General features: G+C 37.3%; 1 protein-coding gene across 3 annotated transcripts in view; it reads left to right on the top strand.

The window, feature by feature from the left end:
- The window catches only part of Brwd3 (bromodomain and WD repeat domain containing 3), a 114,755-nt gene that overhangs the window by 37,567 nt on the left and 63,914 nt on the right, over positions 1-13,274 (top strand). For all 3 annotated transcript variants that reach the window (XM_055592700.1, XM_055592705.1, XM_055592699.1), the window contains exons 9-12: positions 6,615-6,715; positions 7,165-7,235; positions 8,422-8,522; positions 11,054-11,094. In XM_055592700.1, the coding sequence (XP_055448675.1) occupies positions 6,615-6,715; positions 7,165-7,235; positions 8,422-8,522; positions 11,054-11,094 (314 nt within the window). The remainder of the gene's footprint in view (positions 1-6,614; positions 6,716-7,164; positions 7,236-8,421; positions 8,523-11,053; positions 11,095-13,274) is intronic.

The following is a 13,274-nucleotide window of genomic DNA, read 5'->3' as shown; positions in this document are numbered from 1 at the left end:
CCAGCACCATTTGTTGAAGATGCTGTCTTTTTTCCATTGAATGGATTTGGCTTCTTTGTCAAATATTGAGTATTCATAGGTGTGTGGGTTTATTTCTGGGTCTTCTATGCGATTCCATTGATCCTCCTTTCTGTTTCTATGCCAATACCATGCAGTTTTTATTACTGTTGCCCTGTAGTACAGCTTGAGATCGGGAATGGAGATACCTCCAGATGATCTGTTGTTGTACAGAATTGTTTTGGAGATTCTGGGATTTTTGTTTCTCCATATGAAGCTGAGAATCTTTTTTTCAAGGTCTGTAAAGAATTGAGTTGGTATTTTGATGGGAATTGCATTGAATCTGTAAATTGCTTTTGGCAGGATGGCCATTTTCACAATGTTAATCCTACCAATCCATGAGCACGGGAGATCTTTCCATCTTCTGAGATCTTCTTCAATTTCTTTCTTCAAAGACTTGAAGTTTTTCTCAAACAGGTCTTTCACTTGCTTGGTTAGAGTCACACCAAGGTACTTTATGTTATTAGTGGCTATTGTGAAGGGTGTTGTTTCCCTAATTTCTTTCTCGGCCTTTTTGTCTTTGGTATACAAGAGGGCTTCTGATTTTTTTGAGTTGATTTTGTATCCTGCCACTTTGCTGAAGGTGTTTATCAGCTGAAGAAGTTCTCTGGTTGAATCTTTGGGTTCGCTCATGTATACTATCATATCATCTGCAAATAGTGACACTTTGACCTCTTCCTTTCCGATTTGTATCCCCTTGATCTCCTTTAGTTGTCTTATTGCTCTGGCTAGGACTTCAAGTACAATGTTAAAGAGATATGGAGAGAGTGGGCAGCCTTGTCTTGTCCCTGATTTCAGTGGGATTGCTTTAAGTTTCTCTCCATTGAGTTTGATGTTGGCTATAGGCTTGCTGTATATTGCCTTTACTATCTTTAGGTATGTGCCTTGTATCCCTGATCTCTCCAAGACTTTAAACATAAATGGGTGTTGGACTTTGTCAAATGCTTTTTCAGCATCTAAGGAGATGATCATGTGGTTTTTCTCCTTCATTTTGTTTATGTGGTGGATTACATTGATGGATTTCCGTATGTTGAACCACCCTTGCATTCCTGGGATGAAGCCTACTTGATCATGGTGGATGATATCTTTGATGTGTTCTTGGATTCGGTTTGCAAGTATTTTATTGAGTATTTTTGCATCAATGTTCATAAGAGAGATAGGTCTGAAGTTCTCTTTTTTGGTTGGATCTTTGTGTGGTTTAGGTATCAAAGTGACTGTGGCTTCATAGAATGAGTTTGGTAGTGTTCCTTCTGTTTCTATTTTATGGAATAGTTTGAGGAGAATTGGTGTTAGTACTTCTTTGAAGGTCTTGTAGAATTCTGCGCTGAAGCCATCTGGTCCAGGGCTTTTTTTGGAGGGGAGACTGTTAATGACTGCTTCAATTTCCTTGGGAGATATAGGACTATTCAGTCTTTCTACCTGATCTTGACTTAATTTTGGTAGATGGAATCTGTCAAGAAAGTTATCCATTTCATTTAGATTTTCAAATTTTGTGCCATATAGGCTTTTGTAGTATGACCTAATAATCGTTTGGATTTCCTCAGTGTCTGTAGTTATGTCCCCATTTTCCTGTCTGATTTTGCTGATTTGTATGGTTTCTCTCTGCTTTTTAGTTAGTTTGGCTAAGGGTTTGTCTATCTTGTTGATTTTCTCAAAGAACCAGCTTTTTGTTTCATTGATTCTTTGGATAATTTTATTTGTTTCTAATTGATTGATTTCTGCCCTTAGTTTGATTATTTCCAGCCGTCTGCTCCTCTTGGGTGTATCTGCTTCTTTTTTTTCTAGGTTTTTCAGTTGGGCCATTAAGTTGTTTGTATGTGATGTTACGGATTTCTTCTTGTAGGCACTTAGTGCTATAAATTTTCCTCTGAGCACTGCTTTCAATGTGTCCCATAAATTTGGGTATGTTGTGCCTTCATTTTCATTGAATTCTAGAAAGTCTTTAATTTCTTTCTTTATTTCTTCCTTGACCCAGCTGTCATTGAGTAGTAAGTTGTTCAGTTTCCATGTGCGTGTCGGCTTTTTGTTGTTTCTGTTGTTGTTGATGTCCAGCTTTAGTCCATGGTGGTCAGATAGTATACAAGGGATTATTTCAATCCTTTTGTATCTGTTGAGGCTTGCTTTGTGACCAACTATATGGTCTATTTTGGAGAAGGTTCCGTGTGGTGCTGAAAAGAAGGTGTACTCTTTTGAGTTTGGGTGAAAAGATCTGTAGACATCTATTAGGTCCATTTGATTTAGGGATTCTGTGAGTGCTTTTATTTCCCTATTTGGTGTCTGTCTGGTTGATCTGTCCCTTGATGAGAGTGGGGTGTTGAAGTCTCCCACTATTAAGGTATTAGGATCAATGTATGATTTAAGCTTTAATATTGTTTCATTTACGAATGTAGGTGCTCTTGTATTTGGGGCATAGATATTCAAAATTGTGATGTCCTCTTGTTGGATTTTTCCTTTGATGAGAATATAGTGGCCCTCCTTATCTTTTTTGATTAACTTGGGTTGAAAGTCTATTTTATTAGATATTAGGATGGCTACTCCAGCTTGTTTTCTGGAACCATTTGCTTGAAAAACATTTTTCCAGCCCTTTACTCTGAGGTAGTGTTTATCTTTGTTGCATAGGTGTGTTTCTTGGATGCAACAGAATGTTGGGTCCTGTTTCCGTAACCATTCTGTTAGCCTGTGTCTTTTTATTGGTGAGTTGAGTCCATTAATATTGATAGATAATATTGACCAATGCATGTTAGTTCCTTTTGTAATGGAGTCGATGATCTTACCTTGTTTCATTGCTTGTTTTCTTTTCATTTTTGTTGGGATGTTATCTGTATGCCCTGTTTTCTTGGGTGAATTCGTTTTCGTTGGATTGGAGTTTTCCTTCTAGTATCTTCTGTAGGGTTGGTTTGCTGTATAGATATTGCGTAAATTTAGTTTTGTCATGGAATATTTTGTTTTCTCCATCTATGTTGATTGAAAGCTTTGCAGGGTATAGTAGTCTCGGTTGACATTTGTGATCTCTTAGAGTCTCCATGATGCTTGCCCAGGCCCTTCTGGCTTTCATAGTTTCTGATGAGAAGTCTGGTGTGATTCTGATAGGTCTACCTTCATATGTTACTTGGCCTTTTTCCCTTGCTGCATTTAATATCTTTTCTTTGTTCTGTAGATTTAGTGTTTTGACTATGATGTGACGTGATGTGTTTCTTTTCTGGTCTAGTCTATTTGGTGTTCTGTAGGCCTCTTGTATATTTATGGACATCTCTTTCTTTAAGTTGGGAAAATTTTCTTCTATGATTTTTTTGAAAATATTTTCTGGACCTTGGAGCCTGGAGTCTTCTTTTTCATCAATTCCTATTATTCTTAGATTTTGTCTTTTCATAGCATCCTTGATTTCTTGGATATTTTGTGATTGGAATTTTTCTGATTTTACTTTTTCTTTGAGAGAAGTATCAATTTCTGCAAGTGTGTCTTCAGCTCCAGAGATTCTCTCTTCCATCTCTTGTATTCTGTTGGTGATGCTTACTTTTGTGGTTCCTGATCTTTTCTCCAAGTTCTCCAGCTCAAGAGTTTTCTCATTTTGTGTTTGCTTTATTGATTCTAATTCTGTTTTCATGCCTTGCACCATTTCTTTTATGTGTTTGAATTTGGATTCCTGTCTCTCTACGATGGACTCTATTTCTTTGTTCATTTCCTTTTTGTATGCCACTAATTTTTTCTCTACTTGTGCCTCTATTTGTTTGGCTATGTTTGCCTGTGTTTCTTTAAGGGTTTTGTCTATTTCTTCTTTCTTTACCTCCAATTGACTGGCCAACTCTTTGAAAGATTTGTTCATTTCCTCCTTATAAGCCTCAAATAATTGAGCAAGCATGGCTTTAAGGTCATTTTCCTGTGCTTCTGATGAATTGGAGTATCCATCGATTTTGGGGTTTGCTGGTGAAGTCATGATGTCCTGATTTATGTTGGAAGTGTTCTTTCGCCTACCCCTGGCCATTGGCTTGTCTGAGACCTTCCCTGTTTGTTTTTGGATTCTGCCGATCAGACTGGTACTGTCTCTCTCTCGAGTCTGGAGAATTCTTCAGGAAGTTGAGAGAGGTCCCGTGTCCTTAGCGTATGCTGAGGACTAGCTGTACCTGTGGGAGGAAAGTACGCAGGCGCAAACAGAGGCAAATGCAAGCGTGCGTGCGTGTGTGTGTATATGTGTGTGTGTGTGTAAGTGGGTGTGGGCGTGTGTCTCGAGGGACAGAGTGATGGCTAATGTTGAACCCTTGAGTGTGTGGGAGGGGCTCTGCAATGTATATGTCGCAGGCGCTAGTGATGATCGCAGCGCAATTTCTGGCATTAACTGCCTTAACTCCTCAATTAGACCCACAGAGCAGGAACTTCAATGTTCCAAGTGCCCCTCTGTTTCCCAAAGTGGGTATATGGGTGGGAGGGGGTTCGATGCCTGGCTTCTGTTTTAGCAGAACCCAGGATCAGTGGAGCTGCAGATTCTCAAGGGTGCACTCACTTACAGGCAGGACACTTGGCAGAGATCGGCGTATCTGGGCTCTCTGCTCTCTGGTTTGGCCCTGCTTCTTTGATGTGCTCCGCCAGTTCCGTGCTGCTGTCACTGCCAGGTTATGAGGTCTTGCTGCAGCTGGAGATTTCAGGGTGGTCACGTCAGTGGGAATCGGGGTAATCAGCCTTTCTGTTCTCTGGTTTGGCCCTGGTTAGTCTTAAACTGGAGGGCTGATGTGCCCCGCCAGCTCAGTGCTGCTCCGCCGCCAGGTTAGAAAGTCCCGCTGTAACTGGAGACTGGGTTGCTAGTCCAGATGCTTTCTGGGAAGTCCTGGGGTCTCTTTACTGTGCTCTCCAAGCTTCGGAGGCCCAGCGCCTGGTGTGTCTAGCTTGTATGGCGTTTTTGTCTGGTTTTGGTGATTATATAGCGAATTCTCTGTCACTGTGGGATTGGGCGGGCCGTACCAACAGTGATGGCGCTCCTGCGGAGATAGTATGGCGTCTAGCAGACTCGGGCCCTGGGAGGATGGTGCAGCCGCCGCGAGTGAATCTGGGACTCCGAGACACAGTACTGCTGGCCTTTGCCGATAAAGGGCTTGGGGCTCCGCCTCAGTGGCTGCAGGCCCCAGGCAGTTAGGTCTGCGCTGAGAAAGGCGAGTCGGCTGTGCCTGTGCCGAGGAGGAGGGAGGTCTGGGGGAGGGGAGTGCCGAGAGATCAAAGGATCGTTTCTCACCTTCCCCAATCAAGTCCGTGGGTGACCCGAGACCAAGGTTTTCACCTCCTGCGATGTCCCTGTTGTTTAGAAAGTCTCTCCGTTGTTTCCCTGGCTTCAGAAGTTCTTCCACACATCAGCTCAGAACTTTATCTCCTCCACAGCTCGGAAACTGTGTGTGCTAGTCGCCATCTTGGCTCCGCCCCCCTGGTCTGATTTTAAACATTTCCGTATGGCTTAGCCATCTTGGAGACTGATGGTTCCTCCTTTCTTTATGATTCTTTTCTGAGGAGATATAAAATACCAAGAGTCAGAACCTGAGAAGTATACTATTATAAAGACTGTGGTCTATTTAGGGTAGTTGTGATTCTTACGATTGCCAACTTAAGTGTATTTTTAAAATTAATCTGTTCATACGGCAATGATACTAATAATGATTTAGTATAGTTAACTTTATTCAGAAAGACAATTGAAAATGGTTCAAATTTTAAAAAGACAAAATCAACTGGGTATGGTAACCTAAACCTGTAATCCCAGCATTCTGGAGGCAGAGGTAAGATTGCAGCAAGTGCAGGGCCAGCCTGTCTACAAAGTGACTGGCAAACCAGCTAGGATTAAGTAGTAATTCTTTCTTATGAAAATATTTTCTACATTTGTTGTGATTTAACTTACTAATGCATATGTGAATTCATTTTCCTTTAACATATTCTTAAGTATTATGTGAAATTATTTAGAACAGTAGCTAGTACTAAAATATTTTATTTTAGCCATTATTATTTTCATTTTTAAGATGTTATTTTTTGTTTTATTATGTGTACATATGCGCCGGGGGAAGGGGTGTTGTGTATGTGTGTGCACTAGTGCCTCCGGAGACCAGAAGAAGGCATCATATCCCTTGCAGCTGGAGTTTCAAGGGTCTTCTGGAAGAACAGCATTCTTAACCGCTAAGCCATCATCTCTCCAGCCTCTCACTTAATATTTTCTATAGGCTTTGCTATTTAATTCTTTTGTTACATATTCACTAATCTATGGAACTTAAGCAGCAAAAACCCTGACACTGAAATTCTTTTCATTGTGTATATGTGGTATTTGTGTGTGCATATATGCTTCAGGCATGCATGTGCTACATACAGCACATGTGTGAGGGTCAGGGCAGCTTACCTTAGATGGTTCTCTCCATCTACTGTCTGGATTCTGTGAATTCCAAACTCAGGAACACAGGCATTTTTGCAAACACATGGCTCATTTAGCCATCTCACTGGACTAATACTGAAATTCTTAAATGATTTATGGGCTATATTTGTTCAAAAGTTTGAACAGGAAAACTTCATATTTTATTTGAATTCTTTTTTTCAAGTTTTGTCCATCAACTAAAGGCACAACTAGATACCTCACTTCTACTGGTGCTGATGGAACAATTTGTTTCTGGCAATGGCATGTAAAAACAATGAAGTTTAGGTAAGTTTAAATAAATTTTTGGAATTTTGTAAAAAATCAAGTTTGTATGTCTTCATTACTTTGGTATAGTCATTCTAGTATTGAAGTATATACATGTAACTCTTCCTCCTGTGTATATTTACATACATACCTATTTTGATAAGAGATTTTAGAATAAATATCTTTTAAAATCAATATTGAGACTGAAATGTAAAAGATGTATTTGAACATTTTACAATAGTATCAATAAATAATACATTTGTAAAATTATTGTCAAATTGTGAAGTCATAAATTATATTTATATAGTTAAACACTTTTAACTACAAATATAATAGCCCTTATTGGCTTATTTTCTTTAGCTTTTTAAAAATAATATTGTTGCCAAGTATATCAATATTTGTTAGTTTGCTAAGATTTTTGCTTATCAGATGAGCCTGATAGAATTAAAAGCATGTACTTTATTCTTCAGAGATCGCCCAGTAAAATTTACTGAGAGATCCAGACCTGGAGTTCAGATATCTTGTTCATCTTTCAGTTCTGGTATGTATCAAAATTGAATGCTTTAGTACTCAATATTATCCATGATTGATTTAATTTTTTTATGAAGAAAAAGTCTGTGTGCTTGGTTAAGCCTATTGAAGTTGTAAACCATATGTTAAGCTACACAAACCTATTTGACTAAGTTGTGCACAGTAATATTTTTTCTTAATTTAATTTTTTATATAATGCTAGTTTTTTATTTGGCAAACAATAAACAGTCTCCAACCCAAATACCCATTAGCCAAAGTGCATAGTACCAAACTCTCCCCCATTTAATATAAAATTCCTAGCATGACTTTACAGAAAGTATACATAGTTTCGACTTCACATATAAGATATTGTAAAATGATTGTAGGTATAATAATCTTTGAGAAAAAAAAATAATCTTTGAGTTTATCATAGTATTTTTATAAAAATATAGTTAATTCTTAGAAGCTTTGACTTGTCTAGTTTTTAATCAGTAAGCCAATGTTTAATGTATAATTAGTATATATATTTTTTTTTAGGTAAAGGATAAGCTTGTCTTATCTATTTCTCTGTCTTATACAACACTTTAGATTTGGACCTAGGACCTTGAATGTGCTAGGGAAACAACCAGCCACTGAACTATATCTAGAGTCTTCTTTTTCATTTTTTATTTATTAATTAATTCTTTAACCTTTTAAACTGGGAGGTCTTTAATTTCTAACATTTATTTATTTATTGTATATGTGTATATGTGCCTGTGTGTGTACCATGGCACATTTGGGTAGGTCAGAGTACAACATTTGGGAGTCAGTTTTCTCCCTCCACTATGTGGGTTTTGAGGATTGAACTCAGATCATAAGGCTTGCCAACAGAAACCTTTGTGCCCTGAGCTGTCTCATCCCCCCCCCCCCTTTATTTTTGATGCAAGATCTCACTAAATTATCCAGGCTGGCATTGTAGTCACTCTGAAGACCTGGCCAACTTTAAATTTGTTGTCTTTCAGCTTTAGCCTCCTCACCAGCTAGGATTATAGCTGTGTTTATTGGCACAACTCTCTTGTTTTTCTTGAATTTTATTTTTCTTTGAAGTATTAATATGACATTAGTATTTGTAAAACAACATGTTTCTTGAAGGTTTGACACTAATACAAACTAAAGAATTAACTACAACTAAAGGAGTGCCTTGATATTATATGTTTTGTTTTGTTTTAATCTTCCAGGTGGTATGTTCATTACAACAGGTAGCACTGACCATGTTATTAGAATATACTATTTGGGTTCTGAGATACCAGAGAAAATTGCTGAATTAGAATCACATACGGTAAGAGCAAAAAAAAAGACACTTGTATTTATTGCATTATATTTTAATCTTCCTCTCTTATCTTTTCTTATGTGTACCAATCTTTAATATAGATGCATATTAAAACTTTTAGTTCAAGATACCTCTTTAGTAATGAACATAATGTAAAATTCTGGAATTATTATGGTTTTAGTACACAAGGTGATCCCTGTTTGACTATACATAAAAGGTTTTGTATACTTAAAAGGCATTTTAAGTATATTCATAGGAAAAATGCTATTATGAATTGAGCCTTTTGATTTTTGTATGTTTTTCACAGTGTCTTCAAAGGTTCAATGAATCTAATCTTTTTCCTTAGGAATAGCAGTCTTCATTTATTTTTGTTACTAATGTTTTATTTATCATACAAAGTAATCAGATCAATGTCATTTTCATACATCGATCTTATACTTTGTTCTTACTGAAAAGCCATTCTTCCACCTCTCTTTCTTCTTTCAAGTTATCCCCTTTCTCTCTTTTGATTTAATTTTCATATACCCTGTTCTCCTCTCTTATTCCTCTTATACTCTTAAATTTCTTTCTCTTCTCTCATAGTATTCTACTTTCATATCACACAAATACATACATACATACATAAATACATGTATATATAAACAAGTATATATATAAGTTTAGATTCCGTGTATGAGAGAAAATATATTTGACATTCTTTGCCTGCCTTACTTAGCTAAACCCAGTGATCTCCAGTTCCATCCAATTTCCTGTAAATGTCATGATTTCATTCTGCTTTATGAATAGAGAAAATCTCATTATATGTATGTACCAAATTTTCTTTACCCATTCATCTGCTGATGGACATACAGGATCGTTACACTTACTAGTTATTGTGAGTCATGCATCAGCAAACACAGATGTCCAAGTCATCTCTGTGGTGGGTTGAATTTGAGTTATTTGTGTGAATAATACAAAAGAGTCCTATCCATGGGTCATATGTTAGTGCTACTTTTGAATTTTCAAGCAACCTCTATCCTAGTTTTCATGACGCCTCTAACACTTTACATCCCATCAGCAGTGTAGGGGTTACTTTTCTGTGCCATAGTCACTTTGACTATTCTGAGGTGAGATAGAATCTTAATACAGTTTTAATTTGCATTTCCTTGGTGGCTAAGAATGTGGAGTACCTTTTAAAATATTTATTGACCATTGGCATTTCTCCCTTGGAGAACTGTCTGATTTTAGACATAAACAAATCCAGCTTGCTCTCACCTTGTTGCTTCATATTCTAGATGCCAAATATTGGAAGTTTATTTAATTTGTGCAAGAGAAAAGGTTAGAAATATTCAAAGTTCTCATTGTGAGACCACTGATGTAAGACATCCATTTGAACTTAGCATGCCAAGGAAATCCCCTCAACACTGTGTGTATAAGCACAGTTTAGTTCAGAGAACACTGAGAGAAGAGGGAATGCATGAGTAGGAATGAATTAACGGGGAACTGATGAAGAAAATTTGATTTGCAGTTTTATTTGCAGGGTCTCAGATAAGCACAAAGTATTATCAAGTGAAAATCTCCCATTGAAACCAGTGGTCTGCCAATTATGTTAGTTGTTAAAGTTGTATTATTTCTTCAGGACATCCAAAATTATGGTAACTGTCAGTGAGAATTCAGAATTTATCAGTAAATTCCATATTGATACCACAAACAGTGTAAATCAGAAATATGTGGTATGTAGATAGCTTAAGAATTTTTAAAAATTAAAATCATTAAGTATGAAGAATTTGTTACTGTTTTATTTAAAGTTCAAGGGTAGTTTGATAACTGGGTATTGTGAAAATGAGTATAGTGTATGAGGATATATTTTAGTTTCATATACAAAGAAAGCAAAAAGCATTAATAATTTCAGTTTGGTTTTAATCTCATCTTTGTATAAAAAATTAAATCATTGCATAAAAAGTATAGAATTCAGAATGTTAGATGAATCCATTATAACATTTAAAAGAACACGTGGAAAATGGAAGTAAATAAGTAGTTTTATGAAGTTGTACAAATCATACAATTGGGAAGCTTCGTTGAACTCAGTTTTGGTTTTCAGAGATAGGGTTTCTCTGTGTAACCTTGGTGTCCTAAACTAGCTTTGTAGACCAGGCTCTCCTCCGACTCATAGTGAGCAACCTGCCTCTACCTCCCTGAGTGCTGGGATTATAGGCATGTTCCACCATGCCCAGCTTGAACTCAGTTGTTTTAAGGTGTTTTCTTCTATTACTATATTGTCTTAGGGAGGATTTAATCTAGTGGTACCTATTCAGAAGTATTCACCATTTGATATGATTTATAAGCAGATTTGTTTATGTCTAGTTTGTTTCAGAATACCACAAACTTATTTTGTACATTGTTTGAGGCTTCAGCAGTTTATCTTTTTAAGCGAAATGAGCTTTTAAAATAAGAATCATATTAAAATAGAATCTACTTTGTAAAGCTTTTGCATGTAAGTTTAGGGACACTTTATTTTTCACATAAGTTCATTTTAATCAAAAGTCTATTCTATATTTTAGGACAAAGTTGTTGCTGTTCAGTTCTGTAACAATGGAGACAGGTAATTATGGAGTACATACTTGTATAAAGATATATTTGACATTTTTTTACTATTCCTTCCAAACCAAGCTGGTTGATATCCAGACATTGTCATCTCAAGAACCACACTTACAAATTATTTTTTAAATTTATATATTTGTTTATTATAATTTATTCACTTTGTATCCCCTCTGTAGCCCCCTCTCTCATCTTCTCCCAGTCCCGCCCATCCTCCCTCTTCTCCCCCTATGCCCTTTCCCTAGTCCCCTGATAGGGGAGTAACTCCTTCCCTTCTATCTGGCCCTAGCTTATCAGGACTCATCAAGGCTGGCTGCATCATCTTCCTCTGTGGCCTGGCAAAGCTGCACCCCCCCAGGAGGAGGTGACTAAAGAACCAGCTACTGAGTTCATGTCAGAGACAGCCCCTGTGTCCCTTACTAAGGAACCCACTTGGAAGCTGAGCAGCCAAGGGGTTCCTTTGAACAGAGGGTCTAGGTCTTCTCCATGCATGGTCCTTAGTTGGAGTATCAGTCTCTGCAGGAATCCCTGGGCCCAGGTATTTTTGCCTCTGTTGTTCTCCTTGTGGAGTTCCTGTCCCCTCCAGGTCTTTCTATCTTCCCCTTCTTCCATAAGGATTCTGGCATTCTGCCCAAAGTTTGTCTATGAGTTTCAGTATCTCCTTCGATACCCTGGTGGGTAGAGTCTTTCAGGGGCCCTTTGTGGATGGTTCCTGTCCTGTTCTTTGTCTTCTTGTACTTTTGATGTCTATCCTGTTTGCCCTTCTGAATGAGGATTAAGCATCTTCCCTAGAGTCCTCCTCTTTTCTAGGCTAAGCATTTGTTTTCACATCATCTTTCTTAAAGTTTAGCTACTTAAGCTCAATTTACAGTCACTGCAGTCAGACCTAGAAATGAGTTCGTGCCCTGACCCACCTCCTGTAGTTCTGGATATTCCTCATTGTACCCTAATAATTTCACTAACTGCCAAAGATTTGTTGTTGTTTTAAGATGATCTTGGTTACTTGCATCGTTTGTCTAGTTTTAAAGATAAAGCCTAAAATATTTATTTGTGAAGAAGGAGATTGTTTTATGTTGTCTTTGCCAGCAGAAGCAGGTTGTACTGATGCTCTCTCACAGGGAGAAAACGTTAGACAGAGTAGCTCAGAGTTTTTCTCACCGTTAGACAGAGTAGCTCAGAATTTTTCTCACCTTAAAGACACTGTGCATGAGGCAGAAAAGAACTACTTTATTTAGTCACTGAGGAACAAATTCCGGGTCTGTCTTCCTTGATAACTTGCCTCTCTTAAAAATTTTAACTTAGGTGTGACCATAGTCTATCTGCTCTTTGTCTTCCTGAGTTCTTTTGTTGTTGTTGTTTACTTTGCCTTTTCTGTTTTTGTTTACCACCTAACTAAATCAATAATTGTATTGTTTGATTAGTATGCCTGACAAGTAAACATTTGTTCTATTCAGAATTTTTTTTTTTTGTTAGCATTTCTGTTCTGTTGCTTTGGAATAAATTTAAATACTAACCTGGCATTTCCAAACTCCGTACAATTTTGCTTAGACAACTACCTTCTTTTCTCATAAGAATTTGTACATTTTTCCTATTGCTTTATGCATTGTTCCTATTTCATAGTTTGATACTGTCTCATCCATTGCTTTGCTTATTCTTTCTCTCACATCATTCCTATCCTTCTACCTTATTTTCCTATCCTTCCTACATGTCCTATCTCCCTTCTTTTCTCTTTTTTCCCCTACTCTTTCTCTGTGCCTCCCTTTCTCTCCCTCCTGAGTCTATCTTGTCTATGTCTCATGTGGTTTTTAAGGTTCACGTTGTACTTGGAGCTTTTCCTGATGGCTCCAGATTTCCTATTTATTTTGACATCCTCTGAACGTTTGTATCACCAGTCTCTACTGTCCATAAGATTCATCACCTATCTCTGTAAAGCCAGACATTATGAACAGATAGCTGAGAGCCCTCCAAAATATCTGACTCCAAAATGTAATAGTCTATGCTGGTCTAAAATTTTGTACAAAGTAGATCAAGTTAGCCTACATTTCTATCTATATGCCCATATGACAACTCTGTGGTAACTTGTTTTATTTCTAAGTACTTTTGAACAGTGAATAGTTACAAAGATGTACTTTGACCATCTTTGTGAAATATAAAAGCAAATAATAGTGATCCACAGCTTATCTG

Source organism: Psammomys obesus, unplaced genomic scaffold (genome assembly GCF_907164565.1).
Source record: "Psammomys obesus unplaced genomic scaffold, mPsaObe1.curated_primary_1811, whole genome shotgun sequence".
NCBI classification, from domain to species: domain Eukaryota; kingdom Metazoa; phylum Chordata; class Mammalia; order Rodentia; family Muridae; genus Psammomys; species Psammomys obesus.
Note: the sequence above shows the minus strand (reverse complement) of the source record. Positions and strands in the feature narration are given on the sequence as shown.